The sequence below is a fragment of the Amblyraja radiata genome, chromosome 11 (genome assembly GCF_010909765.2).
Source record: "Amblyraja radiata isolate CabotCenter1 chromosome 11, sAmbRad1.1.pri, whole genome shotgun sequence".
In the NCBI taxonomy this organism is placed as follows: Eukaryota; Metazoa; Chordata; class Chondrichthyes; order Rajiformes; family Rajidae; genus Amblyraja; species Amblyraja radiata.
The window spans coordinates 39,062,646-39,090,557 of record NC_045966.1 but is presented as its reverse complement, the minus strand read 5'-3'; the positions used below and the strand labels follow the sequence as shown (position 1 = coordinate 39,090,557).

The following is a 27,912-nucleotide window of genomic DNA, read 5'->3' as shown; positions in this document are numbered from 1 at the left end:
TCCGTGGGCTGCGACCATCGACTCCGTCGCTCTTCGCCTCTCCTCCGGCCGCCAGGATTTCAGACCCAGTTCCACACCGAGTTTGAAGAATGGTCTCGACCTGAAACGCCACCCATCCATGTTCTTCAGAGGTGCTGCCTGACCTGCTGAGCAACACTTGCACTCCGTGTCTTTAGAGCATGGAAGTGGGCTCTTTGGCCCACTGAATACACGCTGACCAGTGATCGCCCGTACACTAGGGCCAATTTACAATTTTACTGAAGCCAATTAACCTACAAACCCGTACGTCTTTGAAGTGTGGGAGGAAACCGGAGCACCCGGAGAAAACCCACGTGGCCACATGGAGAACATAAAAACATTGTACAGACAGCACCCGTAGTCAGGATTGAACCCGGATCTCTGGCGCTGTCTGCGCCACTGTGCCACCCACCATACTGTTCTTTTGTCTATTATCCAGCAACGGCAGTTGGTTGTTTCTACTACTTATACAAGTATAGTGGTTAAGGGATATGATATAGTTGGAATTACAGAGACATGGCTCCAGGGTGACCAAGGCTGGGAGCTAAACATGCAGGGGTATTCGATATTCAGGAAGGATAGACAGAAAGGAAGAGGAGGTGGGGTGGCATTGCTGGTTAAAGAGATGAATGCAATAGCAAGGAGAGACATTAGCTTGGATGCTGTAGAATCTGTACGAGTAGAACTGCGAAATAACCAAGGGCAGAAAACACTTGTTGGAGTTGTATACAGACCACCAAACAGCAGTAGAGAGGCTGGGGATAGCATCAAGCAGGAAATTAGGGATGTGTGTAGCAAAGATACAGCAGCTTTCATGGGTGACTTTAATCTACATATAAATTGGGCCAACCAAATTGGTAGCAGTGCTTAGGAGGATTTCCTGGACTGTATACAGGATGGGTTTTTAAACCAATATGTAGAGGAACCGAGTAGAGGGTTGGCCATCCTAGACTGGGTATTGTGTAATGAGGAAGGATTAATTAGTGATCTTGTTGTGCAAAGCCCCTTTGGCAACAGTGACCATAATATGGTGGAATTCTGCATTAGTTTGTAGAGTGACGGTTAATTCACAGACTAGGGTCCTGAACTTGAATAAAGGAGACTTTGAGGTATGAGACGGGAATTGGCTCGGATAGACAGGCAAATTATACTTAAAGGGTTGACAGTGGAGATGCAATGGCAAAGTTTTAAAGACCGCATGGACGAACTCCAAAATTTGCTCATCCCTGTCTGGCGAAGAAATAAAACTGGGAAGGCTGATGAGGGAAGTCAAGGATAGTGTTAATTCCAAGGAAGAGGCATATAAAATGGCCAGAAGAAGCAGCAAACCAGAGGATTGGGAGAAATTTAGAACTCAGAGGAGGACAAAGGGGTTAATTAAGGGGGTGGGGGGGAAAGAGCATGAAAGAAAGCTTGCGGGGAATATAAAAACTGACTGTAAAAATTTCTTTAGGTATGTAAAAAGGAAAAGATTAGTGAAGACGAATGTAGGTCCCTTACAGTCAGAGACAAGTGATTTTATAATGGTAAACATGGAAATGGCAGAACAGTTCAACGAGTGTTTTGGTTCTGTATTTACTAAGGAAGACACAACCAACCTCCCAGAAATACTAGGGAACCAAGGATCTAGTGCAAGGGAGGAACTGAAGAAAATCCACATTAGTCAGAAATTGGTGTAAGGTAAACTATTGGGACTGAAGGCAAATAAATCCCCAGGGCCTGATGGCCTGCATCCCAGAGTACTCAACGTGGCCCAAGAAATCGTGGATGCATTGGTGATCATTCTCCAATGTTCTCTCGACTCTGGATCAGTTCCTGTGAACTGGGGGGTAGCCAATGTAACGCCATATTTTAAGAAAGGAGGGAGAGAGAAAATTGGGAATTTTAGACGTTAGCCTTACATCAGTAGTGGGGAAGTTGCTGGAGTCGATTATTAAAGATGTTATAGTAGCGCATTTGGAAAGCAGTGATGGGATCGGTCAAAGTTAACATGGATTTATGAAGGGGAAATCATGCTTCACTAATCTTTTGGAGTGTTTTGAGGATGTAACAAGTAGAATGCATAAGGGAGAGCCAATGGATGTGGTGTATCTGGACTTTCAAAAAGCCTTTGACAAGGTCCCACACAAGAGATTAGTGTGCAAAATTAGAGCACATGATATTGGGGGTAGGGTATTGACATGGATAGAGAACTGGTTGGCAGGCAGGAAGCAAAGAGTAGGGATTAACGGGTCCTTTTCAGAATGGCAGGCAGTGACTAGTGAGGTGCCGCAAGAACTAGCGAGGACCCCAGTTGCTTACAATACATATTAACGATTTAAACGAGGGAGTTAAATGTAACATCTCTAAGTTTGTGGATGACACAAAGTTGGGTGGCAGTGTGAGCTGCGAGGAGGATGCTATGAGGCTGCAGGGTGACTTGGTTAGGTTGGGTGAGTGGGCAGAAGCATGGCAGATGCAGTATAATGTAGCTAAATGTGTGGTTATCTACTTTGGTGGCAAGAACAGAAAGGCAGATTATTATTTGAATGGTGTCAGATTAGAAGGGGAGGTGCAACGAGACCTGGGTGTGCTTGTACATCAGCCACTGAAAGTAAGCATGCAGGTACAGCAGGCAGTGAAGAAAGCTACTGGCATTGTTGGCTTTCATTGCAAGAGGATTTGAGTTTAGGAGCAAGGAGGTGTTAATGCAGTTGTACAGGGTCCTGGTGAGGCCACACCTGGAATATTGTGTGCAATTTTGATCTCCTAATTTGAGGAAGGACATTGTTGCCATTCGGCCCTACTCCTGCACCTATATTCTATGTAATAGTCATCCCTTATTCAGTTATAGTGGACAATCTTCCATTCACCCGCCACTGCGTCCATTATAACGAGGTTTACTGTTATCAACGGATCTGTCAATCATTTCTCAAGAACCTAAGAGATGATTGAAAGAACACCACATCCTAACAATATATATGTTGCTTTTAATCAGGTGGATGCAATCAATTCAGTTTGTTTCGTTATTACATTATTATACTACCACAAACAGCAGATTTCAGTAACTCTCAATCTTAAATCAATATGCATGCTATCATATCCGCTCTGCAAAGGAGCTGGTTTGTGGAGAATGACACGGAAGAACTTGTTTCAAACTTTAAAACGGTGTCAAAGTTAGAGACCTTTAAAGGCATAAAATCTTTTTTTAAAAACTCATAGCTGGTTTCAGCTACAGGAAATTTGAAATGAAAAAAAGGGAAGCATTGAGCATGTTAGGCTGCATCTGTACAAAGAGAAACAGAGTTAACAATAGTCTTAATATTTCAACTCTCATCAGAACTGGGCGGCAGTGGCACAGCGGTAGAATTGCTGCCTCACAGCGCCAGAGACCCGGGTTTGATCCTGACTACAGCTGCTGTCTGTACGTAGTTTGTACGTTCTCCCTGTGACCGTGTGGGTTTTCTCCGGGTGCTCCAGTTTCCTCCCACATTCCAAAAAAGTGCATGCTGATTGGCTTTGTTAAAAAGTGTAAATAGTCCCAAGTGTGTTGGATAGTGTTAGTGTACGGGGCGATCGCTGGTCGCCACGGACTCAAGTGGGCAGAAGAGCCTCTGTCCATGCTGTAACTCTAAAGTCTAACCAGATCCCCTTTCCTGAGAGTTGAAGAATCAAGAACAAATTGGATAGTTATATGGATGGGAAAGGAATGGAGGGTTATGGTCTGAGCGCAGGTATATGGGACTAGGGGAGATTATGTGTTCGGCACGGACTAGAAGGGTCGAGATGGCCTGTTTCCGTGCTGTAATTGTTATATGGTTATATATGGTAATCAGAGGACATAGATTTGTGAGATGGGAAAGATTTAACAGGAACCTGTGCAACTTTTTCCACTCAGAGGGTGGTGGAACGAGCTGCCAGATGAGGCAGTTGCGGCAGGTACTAAAACACCATTTAAAAGACATTTGGATATGTACATGGATAGGAAAGGTTCAGAGGAATATGGGCCAAATGGGATTAGTTAGATGGGAAAACTTGGTTAGTATGTACGGGATGGGCTGAAGGGACTGTTTCCACACTGTATGGCTCTACAACACGAGGACCAATTTTACAGAGGCCAATTAACCTGCAAACCCATATGAATCGAATTCAGGTTCAAGAGGGATAAGATAGAACTAGTGTGGATGAGTGATCGGCAGTAACAGTGGGTCAAAGGGACTGTTTCCATGCTGTATCTCTAAACTAAACTAATTTGATGGGTAGTATGGATATGGTGGGCTGAAGGGCGTATTTTTCAATGCTTATATGAAGATATTCCAACCTCCTGGAGAATAAGGCCAACAATTAAACCATTCTAGACACAAAGTGCTGGAGTAACTTAGCAGGTCAGGCAGCATCTCTGGAGAAAAGGAATAGGTGACGTTTTGGGTCGAGACCCTTCTAATTATTATTAACTAAACCGTTCTGATTTTTTTGTTCCATCCATTGGGGAAAAATAAAAACTAAGCAACTAATAGGAAGTGGAAGTCAAGATGTCAATTTTGTACACACGCACTTGATTTTCATTTCAATCCTCGCTGAAACAATGGATCCGCACAGAACCCTACTTACGTCTTTTTAAGTCCACATGGAAGTCATCATGATTGAGAAGAATGTTGCCAGGACTGGGAGTGCGAGTTATAAGGAGAGCCGGGAGAGGTGGGGAATGTTGTCCCTGAAACAAAGAAGGTTGAGGGATCACCTCAAGGAGGATTCTAATATCATGAGATATAGAAATAATCAGTGGTAGAGTTGCTGCCTTACAGCACCAGAGACCTGGGTTGGATCCAGACTACAGGTGCTGTCTGTACGGGGTTTGCACGTTCTCCGTGGCTGCATGGGTTTTCTCCAAGTGCTCCAATTTCTTCCCACAGCCCAAAGACGTGCGGGTTTGGAGGCTACTTGGCTTCAATAAAATTGTCCCCCTAGTGTGTGCAGGATAGTGCTCGTGCATGGGTGATCAATGGTTGGCATGAATCGGTGGGCATCAGAGAAGGTTCAAAACATAAATATCAGTTAGCTGCATATTGGGAAAATAGACCCTCTTCTTTAGAAACTGCCAAAGACTATGCTACTGCTATAGAATTGTGGTTTCGCCAGGTAAAAATTGCTGTTTAAAGATTTTTTTTCTATGCAGACTTCCACGCAAAATTTCATCACTTAGGCTCCAGATCCTATCAAGCCACAAACCCAGGAAAGAAACACAACGCACTTACAAAAATATCATGAAGAAGTCTTTATTCACACATGATTCCTAAGATTTTGAGTTATATTTACAGATACATGTAGTTTATGATAGAAAAAAACCCACCATGGCCAAACCGCAGTTGAGGGTAATTATAACAAGGAGGTGGTGGTAGCAGGGGAGGCAAGAGAGTGGTTGTAGCTCAGAACAGTGCAATCCATTGCCACATCAGTCAGGGGAGGCGAGACTCCAGTTGGACCCTGTTGTACTTGCCAAAACAAAGAACTGCAGATGACGGTTTATACCAAAGATAGACACACAAAATGTTGGAGTAACTCAGGTCAACCAACATCTCTGGAGAAAATGGATGGGGACGTTTTTCAGACGCTCGTCTTACTTTTTCAGTCTGAAGACGGATCCTGACCCATCCTTTTTCTCCAGAGATGCTGCCTGACCTGCTGAGTTATTCCAGCACTTTGTGTCTGTCCCTTTATTGTAGTCTGGTCAGTTCAAGTTCCAGAGTGTGTTTAAAATTAAACCTACCCACCAAACAGTAATAGCATCCCCACACAATCGGCCACACGCTGCCAAGGTAGTATGATCCTCACTCAACCAGAGACACAAACTCAAAAAGGGCACGTACTGCAGGAAGTTGTTAACCACAGTAAACAAGTTAAATGTTCAAGATAGACACAAAGTGCTGGAGTAACTCAGCGGGTCACATAGCATCTCTGGAGAACATGGGCAGGTGACGTTTCAAGTCAAGACACTTCTTGAGACTGCAAGTGAGGGGAGAGGGAAATGAGAGATATGAAAAGGAACATAGAACAAATGAATGACAGATATGCAAAAGGACAAATCAAAGCCAGCAACGAGGATCAAGAAAAGATGGAGTCCACAATGGTCCATTGTTGGCTGTGGAGAGGGTGATAATGAGTGATACAAACAATGAAACTCAGCAGGACGACCGTGAAACTAGTATGACGACAAGGGTGGGGGAGGGACGGAGAAAGAGGGGACATAAGGGTTCCTTAATGAAATCAATACATCCCGCTGGGTTTTAAGTTGCCCAAGCCGTTCCTCCAATTTGCGTTTGGCCTAAATGTTGTGTTTGTTAAATGCCCACCTCAAGACAATAAATCAGTTAACTCTGAAATCTGTACTACAGATAAACTATGTATCAGTGCTACCAACACTGCTAAAGACCCCATGATGCTCCACTCAGTGGTTCTGATGGCCTCATGGAAAGAACGTGGAGGCTTTGGAAGAGGTTTGTCAAGATGTTGCATGGATTAGAGGCTATTAGCGACAGGGACAGATTTGCTTTGTTTTCTCTGGAGCTTCAAGAACCAAAGACATACTGATTTGTAGGTTAATTGGCTTTGGTAAAAATTGGCCCTGGTGGGTAGGATAGTGCGAGTGTACGGAGTGTTTGCTAGTTGGCGCGGACTTGCTGAGTCGAAGGGCCCGTTTCCATGCTGTATCTCTAACGTCTAAAGGTTATGGGGAGGCCTGATAGAAGAACTGGCTCCTCACATTTTACACTGGAATTACGTGCTTGAAAAGCAACACGTAATGCAAAAATATGTAAGTTAAACATATACGTGACTATGCCGTCAGGTGTAAATTTGAGCGTGTTATTCCAAAAATACCAACCGTAAATCAAGCTTTGGTATTAAAAGGAACAAGCGTGTTATTTCAAAAACATACAAATCAAGCATACGTAAAACGCGAGGTGCCCACATATAAAATTATGAGCTTCATAGATAGGGTAGACTGTCAGAGACTAGTGTACAATGGTCTAACGCAAGAGGGAAAAGTTTAAAATGAGTTGTGTGAGGCAAGATTATTATTTTTATTTTTACCCAGAGGGTGGTGGGTGCCTGGAATCCACTGCGAGGGATGGTGATGGAAAGACACATGATAGTGATGCTCAAGAGATATTTAGGCAGGCACGTGAACCAGCAGAATTTAGAAGGATCTGCTATGTGAAGGCAAATGGAATTACTTTAGACACAAGGAACTGCAGATGCTAGAATTTTGCGAGTCAGTCTGGAGAACATGGATAGGTGACGTTTCAGGTCAAGATTCTTCAGACGTGATATAGGAACTATTTTAAATTGGTATCATGGCTGGTACTGACTTTGTGCTGCATGTTCTATGATTCATGACCATGCCCCAGGGATTTTAATACCATGCAGAACAAGTTACTAAGTGGCAGGCTGAGCACTGTAGCTGGAATTTAATCTCCCTTCGGGTAAGGATGGCAGATGGGTGGCCAGCTGCTCCAAACACCCCCTCACAGACATGGAGGCGAGAGTCAGAAGCAGCCTACTGGAGACTGAACTACTGGAGTGCGAACTGTGGACACAAGGAACCGCAGATGCTGGTTTACAAAAAAGAAAGACACAAAAGTGCTGGAGTAACTCAGTGGGTCAGACTGCATCTTTTTCCAGGCCCGTGTTCTAAACCGATCCATGTTCTCCAGAAATGCTGCCTGTCCTGCTGAGTTACTCCAGCACTTTGTGTGTCTTGTTTACTTGTGTGAAAAACTCCTCTGCCAAGCATTTTAGAAACTGAATATTACTGTTGTACAAAACAGCCCTGGAGAATTCATAAGGTGCAAGGTCACCCTCCATTTCAAAACAAAATAAGCAAACCGTATGATAAAATATCTATTAGTAAGCAGATTCACTCTGTAGAAAAAAATCAGAACCCATTAATGTGAAGGAACCCAGATACAAACAACATCCATCTGGTTAGAATTTGATTTGCGCACTAAGTTCTTGCAATTGTGTGGCTTAAACAGTAACAAAGAGCAATTAATTTTCAGTCATTATAATGCATTTTTAGTGAGTGATTATACAGATTGCCCTTGAGCAGGGAGAGAGGGAAACACACAGCAAATGTAACCCGTGGAAAGAGGCGAGTAGTTGGTCACAAATTAAATTCTCACCAGTCACCGTGGAATCTGGGATTCTACATGGAATTGGTGCCAAAAGTTTACACAATGACAGCCTTATTCTGAATTACATTGTTAAACTCAAAAAAATGTTTATACCATTTAAATAATTTAACATAAAAAACATTAAAAAATATAAGGGATCAAAAAGAAAAGCAAGCACCATATACAGCCTGCTTTACACAAAGTTATACAGCAGTGTTCAAACTGCACACACAGATTTTACCTGAATTATATTAACAAAAAAAGTAAAAGCTACATAATTCTCCATAAAAAAAAATTGCTATTCTGTTTAAAGAAATGGCTTTGAGTAGGAAATATTCAAAGTGCTGTGACCACAAGTTTAAATTCCTGCGATGGCAGGAATAAAATGGATAAAGTTAGTTACCTGGGGAGGTGGGAACTGAACTGAATAACAAATAGACTGAAGTAGTAACAATTAATTTCTGGAAGACGCGTGGATTGGTAGCAAAAGATCACCGAGAACATATTTCTCAGGAATAAATAAATGTCATTTCAGCTTGATAACAGTTACCGCACACGCACCATAATATTCCTTAAACAAACTCAGATACATGTTAATTTAAACATGCAGAAGTAATCAAGTGTTCAGGGGAAGGGGAAAGAAACAAAGAACTGCAGATGCTGGTTAATACTCGAAAGAACACAAAGTGCTGGAACAGCTCAGGCAGCATCTCTGGAGAACATGGATAGATGACATTTCGGGTCAGGACCCTTCTTCAGACCTCTTCAGGACCTGATCCGAAACGTCAGCTTTCCATGTTCTCCAGAGATGAAGCCTGACCTGCTGAGTTACTCCAGTACTTTGTGTCGTTTAGAAGAAAGGAGGGAAGTATAGTACTAGTGTAACTTAGCGGGATAGGCAGCATGTCTGGAAGACATGGATAGCTGACGTGTTGGGTCTGGACCCTTCTTCAGAGGTGTGGGAAGTAACTTTCAAACAAGGTTTGGCCATAGGTTTTTTTTTGCCAGAACATTTCTAAAAAAGGTGCATGGTGTGGGTTTAAGATCTGACATTACAGCCAAATACAGCGTGGTTAGGCAGAACAAGTCAATATAATCAAGTGCAGAATCAAGACTTACAAAAATCATAGCAAGAAATGCTTTTTTTTTTAAACTCTAAAATGTAAAAATATATTACAGACAAAGACCTAAATACTTTTATCAATTTTATAAAAATGTAAACATTTATGTACACACACTTTAACTAATTCAAACATTAAGATACTGCAAGCACCTTGATCGGAGGGGCAGTGTATTTTCCGTAAAACATCTCAACCACGAGTCAGGGAAATGGATGGTTGGGATAACAATGCATCATTTGTCTGGCTGGTAGACCTGGATAATTCATGGTCAGGCACAGGCAAAGGTAAAAGTCTAACCCTGTCCGATGAGCGCAGTAGGATAAGGGGTGACCTTATACAGGTGTACAACATAATGCGAGGAATAGACAGGATAAATGCAGAGTCTCTTGCCCAGAGTTGGGGAATCGAGAACCAGAGGACATGGGTTTGAGGTGGGGGGTGGGGAAGAAATTTAACAGGGTAACTTTTTACATGTGGTGGTGGGTGTATGGAACGAGCTGCTGAAGGAGGTAGTTGAGGCAGGTACTATTGCAACTTTTAAGAAACATTTAGACTGGAACATGGATAGGATAGGATTAGACAGATATAGGCTAAATGTAGGCAGGGACCAGTGTAGATGGGACATGTTGGTCGGCATGGGCAAGTTGAGCCGGCCTGTTTCCACGCTGTATCACTCTTTGACCTTTAAATCCCAGACACAAGTTTGCATGAGGCAGATCGATGTGAGGCACAACTCTGTCAGAGAGGAACCCCACTAGACAAAGATGAGGCAGAGGGTGGAATATAACAGATGAAATGAATCCCCGTGTTGCCACGATCAAAAAACAAAACGGGCTGAAACAGGACCAGATGCATAGTGCAATTAATCTTTCCCAACTTCTAACTGCTTATAAAGGTTGAGCCAAGTTTGATTCTGAAATATTTCAATGGAGTTCAGGAGGGCCCGAACACTGGAGGGACCACAGTGCCATGAGTACAGACTAGTTTAGAAGCTCTCTCCTCACCTCTTTCTCTCGGGAGGAGGAGAGACAGGATGTAAAGGAGTAAAGTGCAAGATATTGCTCATTGCAGAAGTGGACACGTTTTGCATGGGGTGTTAAGACTTTGCCAATGCAGGGGTAAGCCTTTCTGCTGGTGGGCGCTGGTTACTTAACTTGGGCAATGCTAGGGCAATGGCTTCACGTTGCTGGGTTCATTATAGAGAACATTTGTTCAAAATTCTTTACTTTGGAGATACAGCTTGGAAACAGGCCCTTCTAATGAACACGTGCACCCAAGGTACCGAGCCATCACTGTCAGTATTATTGTGTCAAAGGACACCAAAGATGAAAAATAGAATGAATTTTCATTTGAACTACCCAGAGTGGTCATTGCCTATTTAGTTATTCATTGCGATTATCTGCCCGAATAAGGTAAACGCCCATTAGACCCAAGGTAGTCGCAAATTGGATCAAAAATTGGTTCAGTCGGGAAGTGTGAGGTAATGAATGGATAGCTGGAAAGGGTTTGAAAGGGTTCAGAGAAGATTTACAAGAATGTTGTCAGGACTCAAGAGACTGAGAGAGAGGGAGAGGTTGAGCAGGCTAGGACTTTATTCCTTGGAGCACAGGAGGATGAATATAGAGGTGTACAAAATCATGAGAGGAATGGATCGGGTAAACGCAGAATACCGCATAAAAGAGGAATCAAGAACCAGAGGACATAGTTTTAGGATGAGGGAAGATTTAATAGGAACCAGAGGGGTAACTTTTTTTTTTACAGCTGCTAGAGGAGGTAGTTAAGGCAGGTCCTACTGCAACGTTTAAGAAACATTTAGACAGGTACATGGAAAGGTGGGAAGTATTTGTGTGACTGGAATATTGGGGCCCACAGTGCTCACTTCAGGCTCCTCGAGTTTTACGCAGTGGCTAAGCTCTTGCAAAGCAGCGCGTAATTCCAAAACACATGAATCAAACATATACCTGACTACGCTTCTAGGTGTAAATTTAAGCGCGCTATTTCAAAAGTACAAGCACGTAAATCAGGCGTATTTAGAAATAACGTGCTCAAATCTAAAGCACGTAAATCAAGCTTTGGTATTAAATGAGCAAGCACATTATTTAAAAAGTGCATAAATCAAACACGCTAAAAACGAGAGGTGCCCGTTATCAGTCCCTTACGTCTAGTAAAGTAATGCCTCAATGCTGGGAATGTTTTGCAGATAACATGGGGGAAGAGTGAGGAAGGTGGCAGGAAATTGCAAGTTATTCCAGAGCCACAAGGTAATGTATCTGAGAACCTGCAAGGAGCTAAACCATAGGGAGTAGATGGACTGTATGAAGGAAAGATTTAGGTGTTAAGAAAGTCTGTACAAGGGCAAACCCGTACCCTTTTCATTATCTGTTGGGCGGCACGGTGGCGCAGCTGGTAGAGCTGCTGCATCATAACACCAGATTTCCGGGTTGGATCCCAACCTCGGATGCTGTGTGCGGAGTTTGCGCATTCTCCCTGGGATCGTGTGAGCTTCCTCCGGGAGCTCTGGTTTTCTCCCGCATCCCAAAGATGTACATGTTTGTAGGTTAATTGGCCCTCTGTAAATTGTCCCTAGTGTGTAAGGAGTGGATGAGAAAATGGGATAAGATAGAACTAGATCGAACAGGAAATGGTCGGCTTGGTCTCCATGGGTTGAAGGGCCCATTTCCATGCTGCATTGCTAAAATTTAAATTTAAAAAATACCCTTAAACAGCATTGATGTTTAGAGGGATCTTGGTGTCCAAGTCCATAAGGTAGAGTGGCAAAGGCGGCATTTGTTAAGATTGCCTTCATTGGTTGGAACAGTGCACCAGGAAGTCATTTTGCTGCTTTAATGGTCTTTGGTAAGGCCACATTTGGAGTATGACATGCAATTTTGATTGCCCCATTACAGAAAGGATGTCGAGGCTCAAGAGGGTGCAGAAGTGGTTTATCAGAATGATGCCTAGCTTAAGCATTAGCTAAAAGAGGTTGGACAGACTTGGATTGTTTTCTCTGGAACTTCAGACATTGAGGAGAAATCTGTTAAGTTTATAAAATTATTAGAGGCATTTTCTCGGCAATTAGAGTTGGCAGCCATTTTCTCGGTATGAAAATATCAAATACTGGAGGGTATACCTGTAAAGTGAGAGAGGCAAAGTTTAAAGGAAATGTGCAGGGGAAGTTTTTTTTAATCTAAAGTGTGGTTACCGCCTGGAACACGCTGGCAGGGGTGGTGGTGGAGGCAGATACAATAGTGGCATTGAAGAGACTTTTCGTTCGGCACATGGATACACAGGGAATGGAGGGATATGGATTACGTGCAGGCCGGTTATAGTTGGTCTTGGCATCATGTTCGGTACAGAGTGTGGGCTGATGAGCTTATCCCTGTGCTGTATCTAAGGTAGGGCTGTATTCTTGTGATCATGTATATAATTGAGGAACCATCAAAGAATAAAAGGAACCCCATTTCCTTAGCAGAGTCAACAAACAATATAAAATTAATTGATTACATTGAGATGGTGAACATTTTCCCACCTACTTTGGGTTTGGAATTGCCTGAAGAGTGTGGTAGAGTCAGAAATCTTCATAATATTTGCTGAGATATTGGATGTGTTTATGAAGAGGGGGCGCAGTTAGTGCTGGAAGTTGGGATAAGGCGGTATAGTATTTATTTAGCCAGAACTGACATGACAGGCTGAACGATCTCTTCACCACGACAGTTCTAAGAATCGATGAGCGTGACTGTAAAGCCCAGAGATCTAAGTAGTGCAAAAGGGAAAAACCTGCTTCCCCTCAAATGAACAGCTATACACCATTCAATTACTTTACAGGAAGTAAAAAAGTAGTGGATAGTAACCGCAATTTAAAACAGAGACTATGCCAAAACAAAAAGAAAAACAAAGATCAGGACAATTAGCATGACTTGTAAAAATGCAGCACTTGAAATGATCAAGAACTCCAGCAATTACTTTACAGAGCTAACTAGCCCTTGCTGTCTGGAAATATGCAGCTGGAGTGTAAGGGTGTTGCAGACCAAGCCAAAAGCAAGATGCTTGAAGAATAAAAATACTGACTACACCGAGAAGGAAAATATAAACTGTGGTGGAGGCAGCACAACTAAAATGTAGAACGGGCCATGGCGGGGCTAGATGTACATTCTTCATTGGATTCAAAGAAGTCTGCTACTTGTTATAAATCCTGCCCCACCACGGAAGTGTACATAAGAGGATATTGGACAAAGTGGCGAAAAAGATTTATCTGATGGGAGATTCTGGATATGTTCAGGCTGTATTCTTTAGAAATTAAGGTAGAGGTGATTGTGAATAAAAACTAAGGAGTCTTCAAGGAAGGAAAATAGACACCATTCCCTTAGCAGAGGGGACAGAAACAATATAAAAATGATGGACTGGATTTCAAGGGAGCACTTGCAATATTCTCCCCTTGCATGACTTGACTGTTGTGAGCTGATGGGTGAGAAAAAGAATGAAGTGATTTACCATTGACTTCCTGATCAGCAATGGATCAAAAGAGCTTGGGTGTTAAATAACGTGGATGTATATGTTTTAAAATACAAAATTGTAACATGACATGGAAACACAAGGAACTGCAGATGCTGGTTTACAAAAGAAAACCAAGTGCTGCAGTAAATCAACGGGTCAGGCATCGCTAGAGAACATGGACAGGTGGTGTTTCAGATCAGGACTACTTAAGTCTGAAGAATCCCACCCCAAAACGTCACCGATCCACATCCTCCGCAGAAGCTGCCTGCCCCACTGAGATACTCCAGAACTTTGTGCAACTTGCCAGTAAGATAGCAATTATTAAAACTGCCCACAAATTTTTCCCAACCATACATTTTCACCTGTCATGTGCCACACAGATTCGATAGTTATTTTTGGTCCCAAACTGTTTTTTAAAAAATCCATAATTACACTTTTCCCAAAATATTGGTGACAGACTGCCTTTCAATGTTGAGATCCCAGAAACTCGTCCAAATCGATTATCCATTCTTCCGTAGTCCTGTTTTTCAACAAGGAGTCCATCAGGTCCGTGTCTCCAGGCAGTCCCTGAAGTGTGCTGCCACCAGCCTGACTACCGAAACTAAACGGTAGTTCCTGACTGGAGCTTCTTACCTGGAAACTTTGATTGCAGTGGAGGCTGCTCCTTGCACCCATTTGTTGGCCAGGGCCGAAGGTTGCCATGTCCGTAACAGACTGGGTTAAATTGGGCACCGCTTGGGAGGGCGGATTTGTCTGTGACAGAGAGCCACCTAACGTAGGCATCATCTGTCCACCGATGCTGGAGTTGATAGTTCCCATCGGCCTGGCAGCCTGAAGACTCGCACGGGGCATTCCCTGCACAAACTGCTGGCTCGCTATTTTGGGGTGTGATGGCCTCACATGGAAAGTTGAGGTACTACTGAATGCTACGAGGTTACTGCTGGGTTGGTTTTGGTTGCTCACGGTTTGCAAAGCTTGATGCTGCCATGAGGAATTCTGATTTGCCACAGCACCGGGTAACCTCTGCAAGGGAGTTTTTGACACCGCCTGATTCACAGGTCCTTTGCTAAGCTGCTGCTGCTGTGCAAGGCTGGAGTTGCCGAGGTGATTCTGACTGTATCCCGTTAGTACGGGGGTGCCTCGAGTCCTACTTGGTTGCCTCTGCAATGAGTTTGAATGCTGCCCATTTGTGATCGTATCCTGTGAAAGCATTTGGTTCAGAGTCGAGCCCACGTTGTACATTCCCTGTTGGACATTGTGCATGTTACTGTACTGGGTCACTCCCAGCTCTGACTGGGAGGCAGCTGAGCCACTGGAGGAGACAGCAATCTGGCTCGGTGCAATCTGGATCATGTTTTGACTCTGGGAGAACAATCGCGGGCCACCTGGACTTGACGTGGACAGATTTCCAACCGTTTGAAGAACTTGAGGGGAACCTAGGAAATTAAGCAGAATATTCAGACAATTAATTAATTCCTAGCACCCAGTGGTATGAACCATTGGGTTCTTGCTGAGGGCTCCTAATGAGCCTGTGAGACCAAGCGCAGACTGGATATCGCTTGGCTGGCACTCAGTCCGCCTTGGTCTACGCAATCTCCCAGTTGCCATACATCCCCTTCCCATTCCCACACGGACCTTTCTGTCCTGCGCCCCCGCCACTGTCAGAGTGAGGCCACACGCAAATTGGAGGAACAGCACCTCATATTTCGTTTGGACAACTTACACCCCAGCGGCATGAAAGTTAATTTCTCTAATATTTCTTTAATGTCGATCTCTCCTGACCTTGCATAAACTGGCAAGTGGTACACAGCTCAGAGGGAAGGATTGTTGTACAGCCCAATATCCTCAGTTCTGCCTAAACTCGTCCACTTGCCGTTGAATAACTTTGTTCAGTTGGTGTCACTTTTTGTGCATGTTAGATTATGCATTTTGTTTAGTTGAGAGATACAGCATGGAAACAGGCCCTTCATTTAGTTTTGTACAGTACGTAAACGGTATTTAAAACACATTTGCACCGATACATAGATGGGAAAGATTCAGAGGGATTGATTGAGATGATTGAAAGATGCAACATGGAAATAGGTCTTTCGGGCCACTGAGTCCACAACGACCATCGATCACATGTTCACACGTATTATCCCACAAATATGCTATCCCACTTTCTCATCCACTCCCTACACTCTAGGGGCAATTCACAGAATAAACCCGCACACCTTTGGGGTGTGGTAGGAAACTGGAGCATCTGGAGGAAACTCAAACACAGGGAGAACATTCAAACTCCAAACAGAGGCACCCGGGATCAATGGCAAAGCTTAGGTTTTAGACTGCTAAATAACTGCTAAGATTGCAAAGGATAAATGTACAACTCCTCCTATCAATTTCCATTATGAAAAAAAGTCTGACAGTTCAAGTCAAGGAGGTCAACTCAATACCACATGCTTTGCATTCTAAAAATGATTTTACGGGATCATTTTTCACTGCTTGAAAGATGTTGGAAAGACTATATTAATTAACAACTCCTTAGCTCCCTTAAGAATACAATAGCATGAAATCTTCTTGGACCTTAGACCTTCACAAGAAAGCCCTCTCTTCAAAGTGGGAAATATCTGATAGAGCAAAGGAACAAAGAGTTATATTATTACTAGATGTGTAATTTGGAAATATATATTTTTGTAAGCTGCATGGGCATAGTCCCACTAGTCTGCCTAGATACGGTCTGCTACATAATTTTACTGGGTTCTGTGCTAAACAAAGCATTCCACTGTACATGTATATGTACATGTGAGAATAAGATATAATTGAATCATCAAATCCTTGTAGCCCTGTCATTAGCACATCTTTCCCAGCCATCAATATGGACTCCACCCTTTGTTGGCAGCCCTGTTTTGTTCTATCTTTCAGTCTGAAGAAGGGTTCAGACTGGAAATGTCACCGTCCTTTTCTCCAGACCCACTGAGTTACTCCAACATTTTGTGTCTATCTTCGGTATAAACTGGCATCTGCAGTTCCTTCCTACAGAATAGACAATAAACAATAGGTGCAGGAGTAGGCCAGTTGGCCCTTCGAGCCAGCACACATAGAAGCATTGTTGTTTTATTTATGTAAAGTTCAGTAACACAGTTTGTATTATGGACTGGCATGTAGAAATGATTTGCTTACAATAACTTCCAATTTGCTAAAGAAATCTAAAAGGCTTCCAGCATCTGCAATGTTTTGTTTTTTGACTTTGATCAACTAAAACTTTCCAATGCCCTGGCCAAAATCTGAAAGACATACAGAAAATGCCCGGAACACCCAGTAGGTTGGGCCACATCTGTGGGAAGAGAAACAGCATTAAGGTTTCTGGTCAAAGATGTGTCGCCAGCATTGAGATGGGGACAAACAGCTGTTTTAACCCACAGGGAGGGTGGGTGAGGAAGATCACTGAAGCAGGAAAAATGGGGGGGGGGGGAAGCTCCTTGCCATAAATCCTCCCGATCTGCTAATATCATTATTTCCACATATAAAATGAAGGGTGGAAATGTCCAACATCATAGCTATAAGGTGAGCAGGAGGAAGTTTAATGGAGATGTGCAGAGGGTGGTGGGGGCCTTGAATATGCTGCCAGGAGTGGTGGTGGAGGCAGATATGACAGTGGCGTTTCGGAGGCTTTTGGATAGACACATGGATATGCAGGGAATAGAGGAATATGGATCATTACAGAAGTAGCTTACCACCACCAAGTGTGACTGAGGAGTGAATGAATAATGCGATGTAAAGCGCCTTGAGTATTAGAAAGGCGCTATATAAATCCCATCCATTATTATTATTATTTACAGGCAGATGAGATCAGTTTAACGGCATCATTTCCCTAACAACTTTCACCAACTTCTACAGATTCGCCATAGAAAGCATTTTATTGGGATGCATTACAGCATGGTTTGGGATCAGCTCTATCCAAGACATTGCAGAGAGTTGTGAAAATAGCCCAGACCATCACACAAACCAACCTCACTTCCATTGATTCCAACCACATTTCACACTGCCTCAGCAAGGCCACCAGCATAATCAAAGATCAGTCTCACCCTCAGTCACTCCCTCTTCCATCAGGCAAGAGGTACAGAATTGTGAGAAAGCACACCCCCAGATTCAGGGACAGTTTCTTCCCAGCTGTTATCAGGCAACTGACCCATCCCAGAGAGGGTCCTGACCTACTATCTACCTCATGGGACACCCTCGGATTCCCTTTCATTGGACGTAAAAATGTTGTACTAAAAGTTATTCCCTTTACCCGAGGGGTAACTTTTTCACTGAGAGGGTAGTGGATATATGGAACGAGGGGTTAGTTGAGGCAGGTACTATAACAACATCTAAAATAATTTGGACAGGTAGATAGATAGGAAAGGTTTAGAGGGATAAGGGTTAAATACAGGCAGATGGGACCAATGTTGATAGGGCATCTTGGTCAGAGTTGGGCTGGCCAGTTCTGTGCTGTATGATTTTAAATCATTTTCTCCCTATTTATGAATTATTGAAAATATTCACAGCTTTATAAATTTTGCCCTGTTAGGAGATCAGAAAAACTCCCAAGATACAAGGAAATGGAAGGTTGTGAGAAAAAGGTCTGTATTTAACATGGGAAAGGAAACAACATTCCATTATGAAGAAGCACCTAAAAATATTAAACCAGAAAGTAATCTTCCAGATGCTTGGAAGATCTAGAATCCAAAATTAACTCCTCAAAAGGCAGGCAGCTCAAACACATTCTAAAAACCCGTAGTAACAACTAGCTAAATAACAGCTTTTCAGGGAGGTTAGCTAGATCAACAGTAAACACTGGTCTTGCGAACAATACAACTGTTCAACAAAAACACATTTAAAAGAAGCAACAGAATGCCTCAAGTTCCAATCTTATGAAGAAAGATATTGGAGTCTGAATGTTTCTGCAATGTTCTGATATGCATCTGTAGTTCCTTGTGTCCCCAAGGATTAAAACTAATGCTGTAATGTTTAGGAGCCATCATTTATATTGTTATTAGTCCATCACAGTTCTCTACTCCATCTAACTGCTGTACACCTGCCAGTTATATACATCCCTCAGGCTCAAATGTGCACCACCTAGAGAACCAAACCACAAGCTTGTGGAGAATGAAACAAAGGATGTGCCAAAACACAATAAATATTTATCCTTTCATTTTCAGAAAATAAAGACAAACCTCCAAGTTACATTCACCCAAGGCAAAGGTGACTATCAACAAGTGCATCAAGAACCAATGTTTTTAAAATAGAGGACTACACTTTGAAAATGAATAGAATGAATAGATACAAAGCACTGGAGTCGTGCAGCATGTCAGGCAGCATTTCTGGAGAACAAGGATCGGTCAGTCTGAAGAAAGGCCCCAACCCAAAAGATCACCTATAATTCTCCAGGGTGCTACCTGACCCGCCAAATTACTCCAGGATTGAGTCTTTCCTTGGTAAACCAGCATCTGCAGTTCCTTGTTTGAGTGCCATTAACCCAATCTAGGTATATTTCCCAGGTTTGATCCTGACTACGAGTGCTGTCTGTGTGGAATTTGCATGTTCTACCTGTGATCACGTGGGTTTTCACCAGGTGCTCCAGTTTCCTCCCACATTCCAAAGACGTGCAGGTTTGTAGGGTACTTGGCCTCTGTAAATTGCCCCTAACGTGTAGGATATAGATCTAGTGTACAGGCGATTGATGGTTGACGTAGAGTTGGTGGGCCGAAGGGCCCATTTCTATGCTAGATCTCTAAACTGAACTAAATTAGAAGCCATGAATGGCAAACAAATGACATAAGTTCAAAGAGTGTAAATATTTATTTCCTTCCACCCTGGTTTCAGGCACTAAAAGGACAGTGGGAATCAAAAACAATCTATAAAACATCTGAAAGGTACTCAAGAAGTAAATGAGGATTATGGACAAAACAGAGAATGCAGGATTAAGCACATCTAGGCATTTTAAAGAGCCAGCACTGGAACAAAAGCTTGTATTTCTGTATTTTTTTTTGATTATGTGAAAAAGAAAAATAACCAAATTTGATTGAAGATGGTAGAACAGTAATCTATTGTCCTAGTCAGGCAGGTTGAAAATAGGCCCTTCGGCCCAACAAGCACACAACGGCCAACATGTCCCATTTAGACAGCCGCACCTGCCTGCATTTGGCCCATATCCCTCTCAGCCTTTCCTATCCATGTACCTGCTGAATGTTTCTTAAACTTTGCTATAGTACCTGCCTCAACAGCCCCCTCCGGCAGCATGTCCATACACCCACCACCCTTTGAGTAAAAAGGTTACTCCTTAGGTTCCTATTAAATCTTTCCCCCCTTGCCTTAAATCCATGTCCTCTGGTTCTCAATTCCCCAACTCTGGACGAGACTGTGCGTTTACTTGATCTATTCCTCTCATGATTTTATACACTACTAGACTTCCCACGGGACGGCTGGTCCCCCAACGCAATATTCCACCTCTCCACCAATTCCAATATTGGTGGCTAGTGGGGAGGGCACTTTCTGGAGTGCTAGTATGGGTGTTGTGGGCTGAAGGGACTGGTTTCCAGAGGGCTAGTATGGACATTGTGGGCCAAATGGATTCTTGGGGTGGCAGCTCAGTCACTCAAGCCTGATGTGCTGGCAGTTGACTCACGGCTATTCCTTGAAATTCCATTTCAAGCAGGGTGCAAGGCAACCAAATTCAAGTGCAGTTTCATACCACTTCAAGCAGGGTGCAAGTCCACTAAATTCGTGCAGTTTCATACCACTTCAAGCAGGGTGCAAGGCAACCAAATTCAAGTGTAGTTTCATACCACTTCATGCAGGGTGCAAGGCAACCAAATTCAAGTGTAGTTTCATACCACTTCAAGAAAGGTGCAAGGCCACCAAATTCAAGTGCAGTTTCATATCACTTCAAGAAAGGTGCAAGGCCACCAAATTCGTGCAGTTTCATACCAATTCAAGCAGGGTGCAGGGCCACCAAATACAAGTGCAGTTTCCTACCACTTCAAGCAGGGCGCAGGGTCATCAAACTCAAGTTCAGTTTCCTACCACTTCAAGCAGGGTGCAGGATCATCAAACTCAAGTGCAGTTTCCTGCCACTTCAAGCAGGGTGCAGGGCCACCAAACTCAAGTGCAGTTTCATGCCACTTCAAGCAGGGTGCAAGGCCACCAAATTCAAGTGCAGATTCATACCACTTCAAGCAGGGTGCAAGGCCACCAAATTCAAGTTCAGTTTCGTACCATTTCAAGCAGGGTGCAAGGCCACCAAATTGAAATGCAGTTTCATACCATTTCATGCAGGATGCAATGTTCCAAATTCAAATGCCGTTTCATACCATTTCACGCTAGATGCGAAGCCACCACATTCAAATGCAGTTTCATACCATTTCAAGCAGGGTGAAACTACCATAAAACACTACATAAACCACCACACACAGTTCAGTAGACATTCAGTGTGTTCAGTTGATTCACAGACAGTCGTGACCTCTCCCTCACCCATCTTGCAGAGACTGAGCCACACCCACACTTCTGGGTTTTATAATCCCCCCTCCCATGGGAGGGGGCGTGGCCCCCATGGCTGGATTGACAGGAGAGAGATTCTCAACATTTTTTAAACACTAATAACACTTTTATTTTTCATTGATGGGAAGAATCCTCTGCACCTGATGAGCGGAGGAGGACTGAGTAAGATGGCCAAAAATCACAGCCGTAAGTGGTAGCGTTTTATCTAAAATCAATATACAGTGCAAACAGGAAGTTGTCAAGTTTAGACTTTTAATCATTTGCCATTTCGAACCAACCACCACCAACAACCATTTGCAGTGCTTTATTTCAAACCAACCACCACCAACAACCATTTGCAGTGTTTTCTGTCGAACCAACCACCACCAACAACCATTTGCAGTGCTTTATTTCGAACCAACCACCACCACCAACAACCATTTGCAGTGCTTTATTTCAAACCAACCACCACCAACAACCATTTGCAGTGTTTTCTTTCGAACCATCCACTACCAACAACCATTTGCAGTGTTTTCTTTCGAACCATCCACTACCAACAACCATTTGCAGTGCTTTATTTCGAACCAACCACCACCACCAACAACCATTTGCAGTGCTTAATTTCGAACCAACCACCACCAACAACCATTTGCAGTGCTTTATTTCGAACCAACCACCACCAACAACCATTTGCAGTGCTTTATTTCGAACCAACCACCACCAACAACCATTTGCTGTGCTTTATTTCAAACCAACCACATTTTCATTTTCAAACCACATTAAGGGCACTCAAGGTCAGTAAAACCACACTCACAGTTTAGTAGACATGTGTTCAGTGTTATTCACAGCTCAGACTGAGAGATGTGACCCTCTCGCTCCTGACTGAAGCACTCAACACTTCTGGGTTTTATAGTCCCTCCGGAAGGGGCGTGGCCTTCAGGAGAATCTCAACATTTTAAAAACACTAATAACTCTTTTAATTTTAATCGATGGGAAAAATCCTCGTCCTGCGCAGCGGAGGGGGACTGAGTAAGATCGCCAAAAATCACAGCCGTAAGTGGCAGCGGTTTTTCTAAAATCAATATACAGAACAACAGGAAGTGGTCAAGATCAGACTTTTAGTAATATAGATAGATAAGATAACCCAGTCATCCTCCTGCGCTCCAAGGAATAAAGTCCTAGCCTACTCAGCCTCTCCCGATAGCTCCGGCCCTCGAGTCCTGGCAACATACTCGTAAATCTTTGCACCCTTTCTAACTTGATTAAGAACCAAGTAGTAAGAATATTCATCTTTCTAAAAACATTTAGGGTGTCTTTGACAGACTCCACCAATGTTGACACTTGCTTTTGGATGGAGCACCATACTTACCCTGAAACTGGCTGACCTGCTCAACATGGTACGGGTTTTGCTGCTGATCTTGGTATTGAAGTGGGGGCCTGGTGAGATGCCTCTGTAACTGTTGCTCCTGATGTTTCCTCTGCTTCTCCTGAAGGGAAGAAATATGTTGTTTGACATAACTGGTAGTAGTATTTTGCTTATCACAAAAAAGATGTGAAAGATTTTCCCTCTTCTAACTGCCCTCAAGTTCCCTGGTTTGTACAGTTCACAGACACAATGCAAGCTAAGGAGCAATATTTGCCTCAGCTGGGAGTTTAATTTCCACAGGGGAGAAGTGGCCACTGCACAAAGATTCCATCTGACTACAATTGTACTTAAGTTCCTGTGCTATCACAATCCACGGTGGCACAGCTGGTAGAGCCGTTGCCTCACAGCCCCAGGTTAAATCCTGACCTCGGGTGCTGTCTGTGGATGGAGTTTGCACATTCTCACTGTGACAGCATGAGTCTCCTCCGGTTTCCTCTCACGTCCCAAAGACGTGTAGATTTATAGGTTAATTAGCTCTGTAGACTACCCCTAGTGGGTAGGGAGTGGATAAGAAAATGGGATACCATAGAACTAGTGAAACAGCCGGCATGGTCTCTGTGGGTTGAAGGGCCTGTTTCTAGCCGTATCTCTACAGAGACAAACTAAACTCGTTGACCTCCACAACTTACCCATGTTGCAACCTAGGCCTCACCCTTCAGAGTTATTCTCACAACACCCTCCCCGCTGTCTCAGCAACTTAAAACTAACTTGTTTCTTCTCTTTCCCAATTCTAACCAAAGGTCTTTGACCCAAAATGTTAACACAGTTTCCCCTTCCACTCTTATGTTGTGTCCAACTTGTTGAACGTTTCCAAGCCTCTGCTAGTCTCCAAATCTCTTTCGTGTCATAACATGAAATATAATTAACAGCAAAATTAAAATAAACCCTTCTAACAAAGGGTTTGTTAAGAGAAAGCTGTAGACCAACATGCTACACGAATTTAACAATAAAATTGTTGTAAAATATATACATCTTTGGTTCCTCTAATGATTCAAGGAAATTAACATTGGGGTTAGACATTAGAAAAGCAACTGTTTCCGTTTCAACCTGCTATGTGATCCCACATAAACACCAATTCATTGACACACGAAGGAGGAGTGGGTTGCATGATCATTTAAGTCTTGTTTACTGTTCAATACCTTTATAGCTGATCTTATTGTTGCTTTACAGCTGCACTTTTCTCCTCGATACCTCAATCCTCAACACCTCTCTGCCCACCTCAGTCACAAATATACTCAATAAATCAATGTCTCTGGTGCAGTAAATTCTAAAGATCTCCAAACCTCAGAACTTCCTCCTCGCATTGTAATATAGGCAATACTTCTCTTTCCCAGAAATCATGATTCACAGGTTTTGGTTCCTTGACCAAGAGAAAAATCCTCAGAATCTAACCCTGCCAAAACTTCAGAATTTCTCATGTGTCAATAAGATCACCTTTAAATCCCTATTAAACCCAGAAAGTCTAAGTCCACTCTACTTGATCTTTCTTCAAAAGGCCATGCAGTTGGAGTTACTTCCCTAGTTCTGTGCTCCATCTTTGTTGTACTTAAGGCCAACATTTAATTACCTGCTTTAAATGAATTGCAGGACACATAGATCTTTCCAACATTAACATTCATTATCACAAAATGATGATCGCTTACAGTAATGGAGGCAGCCATTTGCACAAGCACACTTCCAAATCAACCTCTCCACTTCCCAGCATTGTTTTTCTATGCTAATCACATTTGCACTCATTAGGTCTATATCCCTCTCTGTCGTTCCTATCCAAATACTCATCCAAATGTATTTTAAACATTGTAATTGTATCTGCTTCCACCACTTTCGGCAAAAGTGGGATACCATAAAACCAGTGTGAATGGGTGATCGATGGTCGGCGTGGACACAGCAGGGCGAAGGGCCTTTTTCCATGCTGTATCTCCAAACTAAACCAAACCTGGTCCCATATCCCTCTAAACCTATCCTATCCATGCACCTATCTAAATGTTTCATAAACGTTAAGAAACATAGACGGAATAATGTGAAACAAAGCCTTGTGAGTTTCAGCACTTAATTCTTTTTGTTTGTAAACCGACATCAACAAAGGATACGCAGTTCTGAGGTAACTCAGCGGATCAGGTAGCATCTCTGGTGAACATGGATTGTGACCCTTCCCAACCTGACATTGCCCGATTGCCGAGTTACCATGGTCATAAGGGATAGGAGTAGAATTAGGTCATTCAGCCCATCAATTCTACTCCGCCATTCAATCACAGCTGATCTATCTCTCCCTCCTAACCCCATTCTCCTGCCTTCTCCCCGCAATCCCTGACACCCGTACTAATCACAAGTCTATCTATCTCTGCTGTAAAAATATTCATTGACGGCCTCCGCAGCCTTCTGTGGCAAAGAATTCCACAGATTCCCCACCCTCTGACTAATGAAATTCCTTCTCGTCTCCTTCCTGGAATATCCATTATTTCTAAGGCTATGACCTCTGGTCCTAGATTCTCCCACTAGTGGAACCGTCCTCTCCACATTCACTCTGTCCAAGCCTTCCACTACTTAGTAAGTTTCAATGAGGTCCTCACTCATCCTTCTATACTCCAGCGAGTACAGGCCCATAGCCATCAAACGCTCACCATATGTTAACCAACTAATTCCTGGGATCATTCTTGTAAACCTCCTCTGGACCCGCTCCAGAGCCAGCACATCCTTCCTCAGATTATGGTGTCCAAAATCGCTCACAAAAGCGCCTTATAGAGCCTCAGCATTACATCCCTGTTTTTGAATTCAAAGTCCTCTTTAAATAAATGCTAGCATTGCGTTTGCCTTCCTTACTACCGATTCGACTTGCAAATTAACTTTTTGGGAATCCTGCACCAGCACTCCTAAGTCCCTTTGCACATCCGATTTGTGGATTCTCTCGCCATTTAGAAAATAGTCTATTCCTTTATTCCTACTACCAAATGCACGACTCCACACTTTGCTACACTGTATTCTAACTGTCACTTCTTTGCCCACTCTCTCAACCTATCCAAGTCCTTCTGCAGAGTCCCTGTTTTCTCTACACTACCAGCCACCTCCACCTATTTTCGTATCAAACTCCAGCACTGTCTTTTTTTCTCAACCAGTACCTGCAGTTCCTTGTTTTTAGGATGCTTTAGAGTGCTGAACGCTGCAGAAAATCAGGTGCATTGAGTTGCAGAGGCAAAAGAACTGCAACAGCAGAGACCTGGGTACATGTATAAATCATGCAGCCAATCCGACTCAAACTCGTTGCATGATTTATACATGTACTCCTGTCTCTGCCATTGCAGCACTTTGAGAATTTACTCTTGATGGTGTATCCTATTTCCAGCCGCGATGCAGTACTTTGCACTTGCATCATTTGTATTAAACTTTATTGCAGTTAGTGGGTTTCTTCAAATTAAGGAAGTTAAGGGAGATGATGCATTAAGAGGATAGAAACAAAGTGCTGGTGTAACTCAGTGGGTCAGGCAGCATCGCTGGAGAAAAAGGACAGGTGATGATTTGTGTCAGGACCTTTCTCTTTAGGTTCTGACCCGAAACTTCACCGGTCCTTTTTCTCCAGAGATGCTGCCTTACTCCAGAGTTACTCCAGCACTTTATCTCCACCTTTGGTATAAACCAGCACCGGCTGTTCTTTGTTTCTACGTGCGTTAACAGGAAATGGACGCAGTTCCCCACAGATGAAGATTATGCCAGAGTGTTTGAATGAGCAATGCCATGTCACGCACCCTCTCGGCCAGGAGTTGCTGCTGCCGCTGCAGGTACTGCTGCTTCTGTTGCTCCATCAGCTGCAGTTGCTGCTCTCGCTGTTTTTGCTGATCCATCAACAGCTGCTGCTTCATGGCCACAGCCTGCTGTTGGCCACTCAGGTAACCCGCGTTGGCGTGGCTGCCGGCAATGGAAACCGGGGGAGGCTGCGTCGTTGGACCCGATCCCTGGACGGCATTTTGCGTCCTGGTGACGTTTCCTGGATGTTGATCCTATTTACAACCAAAGAGGCACAATAATTAATTTTATAAATTAAGTAACGCGCAGAAACTCCGCATTCAGCCCGACTGGTCTATTGCTAATGCTGCTCACCAATCTAGGCCTTCTGACCACAGTTAGTAGCAGGTGCAAAGGATCTGTCACCATGGCCATAGCTCACAGTTATACAGCCCTCCAGCTGGGAACTGGACCTTCAGCCCAACTTGCCCATGCTGACCAAGATGCTCCATCTACACTAGTCCCACATGCCTACGTTTGGCCCATATCTCTCTAAACCTATCCCATCCATGTACCTGTCCAAATGTCTTGTAAATGTTATTGTATCTGCCTCAACTACCTCCTTTGGCAGCTTGTTCCATATGCCCAGAAAAATGTGCCCCTCATGTTCCTGTTCAATCTTTCCCCTCTCACCTTAAACCTATGACCTTGCGTTCTTGATTCCCTACTCTGGGTAAAATGCTGTGCATTCACGCTTGTGATTTTATATACACCTCTATAAGATCATCCTTCATCCTCCTGCGCTCCAGGGAATAAAGTCCTAGCCTGCCCAACCTTTTCCTGCAGCTCAGGCCCTCGAGTTCTGGCAACATCCATGTAACTGGGAGTCAGTTGGGTGGGTAAGAAGTGTGACCGAGATTCAGGTGGCTTAGACCCTGAAACTCCTCACACTTCATTTGGTGGTAGGGTTTTGCCAGCTGTTGATCTAATTTTAAAATGCCTGACATTGACTTGGTTAAAATAAAAAAACAGGTAGTGCTGTAAAACTGATGGTGTCACAAATAAGACATCTGAAAGTCTGAATATTTTGTTCAGCTATCAATATTTGAATAAGCATTGTTCAACAATGCATTTCACAAAGGACATCCATGCATAGTCCATGCAGTCGTAGCGGCATCTCAGCCCAGAGAACTTGCTTCAAAATGTCTCTGTCTTTATGAGTACAGAGAGATAATGTAATAACAGCTTTAGAGTTTCATTTAGAGATACAGCATGGAAACAGGCTTTTCGGTCCACCAAGTCCACAACGACCATCGATCACCCGCTCACTGTAGTTCGATGTTATCCCACTTTCGCATCCACTCGCTACACTCTTGGGGCAACTAACGACAAACCCACAAGTCTTTGGGATGCGAGGGGAAATAAGAGTACCCTGGGGAAACCCACGTGGTCTTAATAAAGTTTAATATAGGGAACTGCAGCTATACCT

At 43.4% G+C, this 27,912-nt stretch overlaps 1 protein-coding gene across 1 annotated transcript in view; it reads right to left on the bottom strand.

Annotated features, from left to right (window-relative positions):
* Nucleotides 1–12,362: 12,362 nt before the first annotated feature.
* maml1 (mastermind like transcriptional coactivator 1) overlaps nucleotides 12,363–27,912 on the bottom strand; it is a 51,521-nt gene continuing 35,971 nt past the window's right edge. Inside the window, exons 3-5 of the mRNA XM_033029727.1 lie at nucleotides 26,447–26,698; nucleotides 22,650–22,767; nucleotides 12,363–15,219 (exon numbers count right to left, since the gene is read on the bottom strand). Of these exons, the coding sequence (XP_032885618.1) occupies nucleotides 14,249–15,219; nucleotides 22,650–22,767; nucleotides 26,447–26,698 (1,341 nt within the window). The 3' untranslated portion in view covers nucleotides 12,363–14,248. The remainder of the gene's footprint in view (nucleotides 15,220–22,649; nucleotides 22,768–26,446; nucleotides 26,699–27,912) is intronic.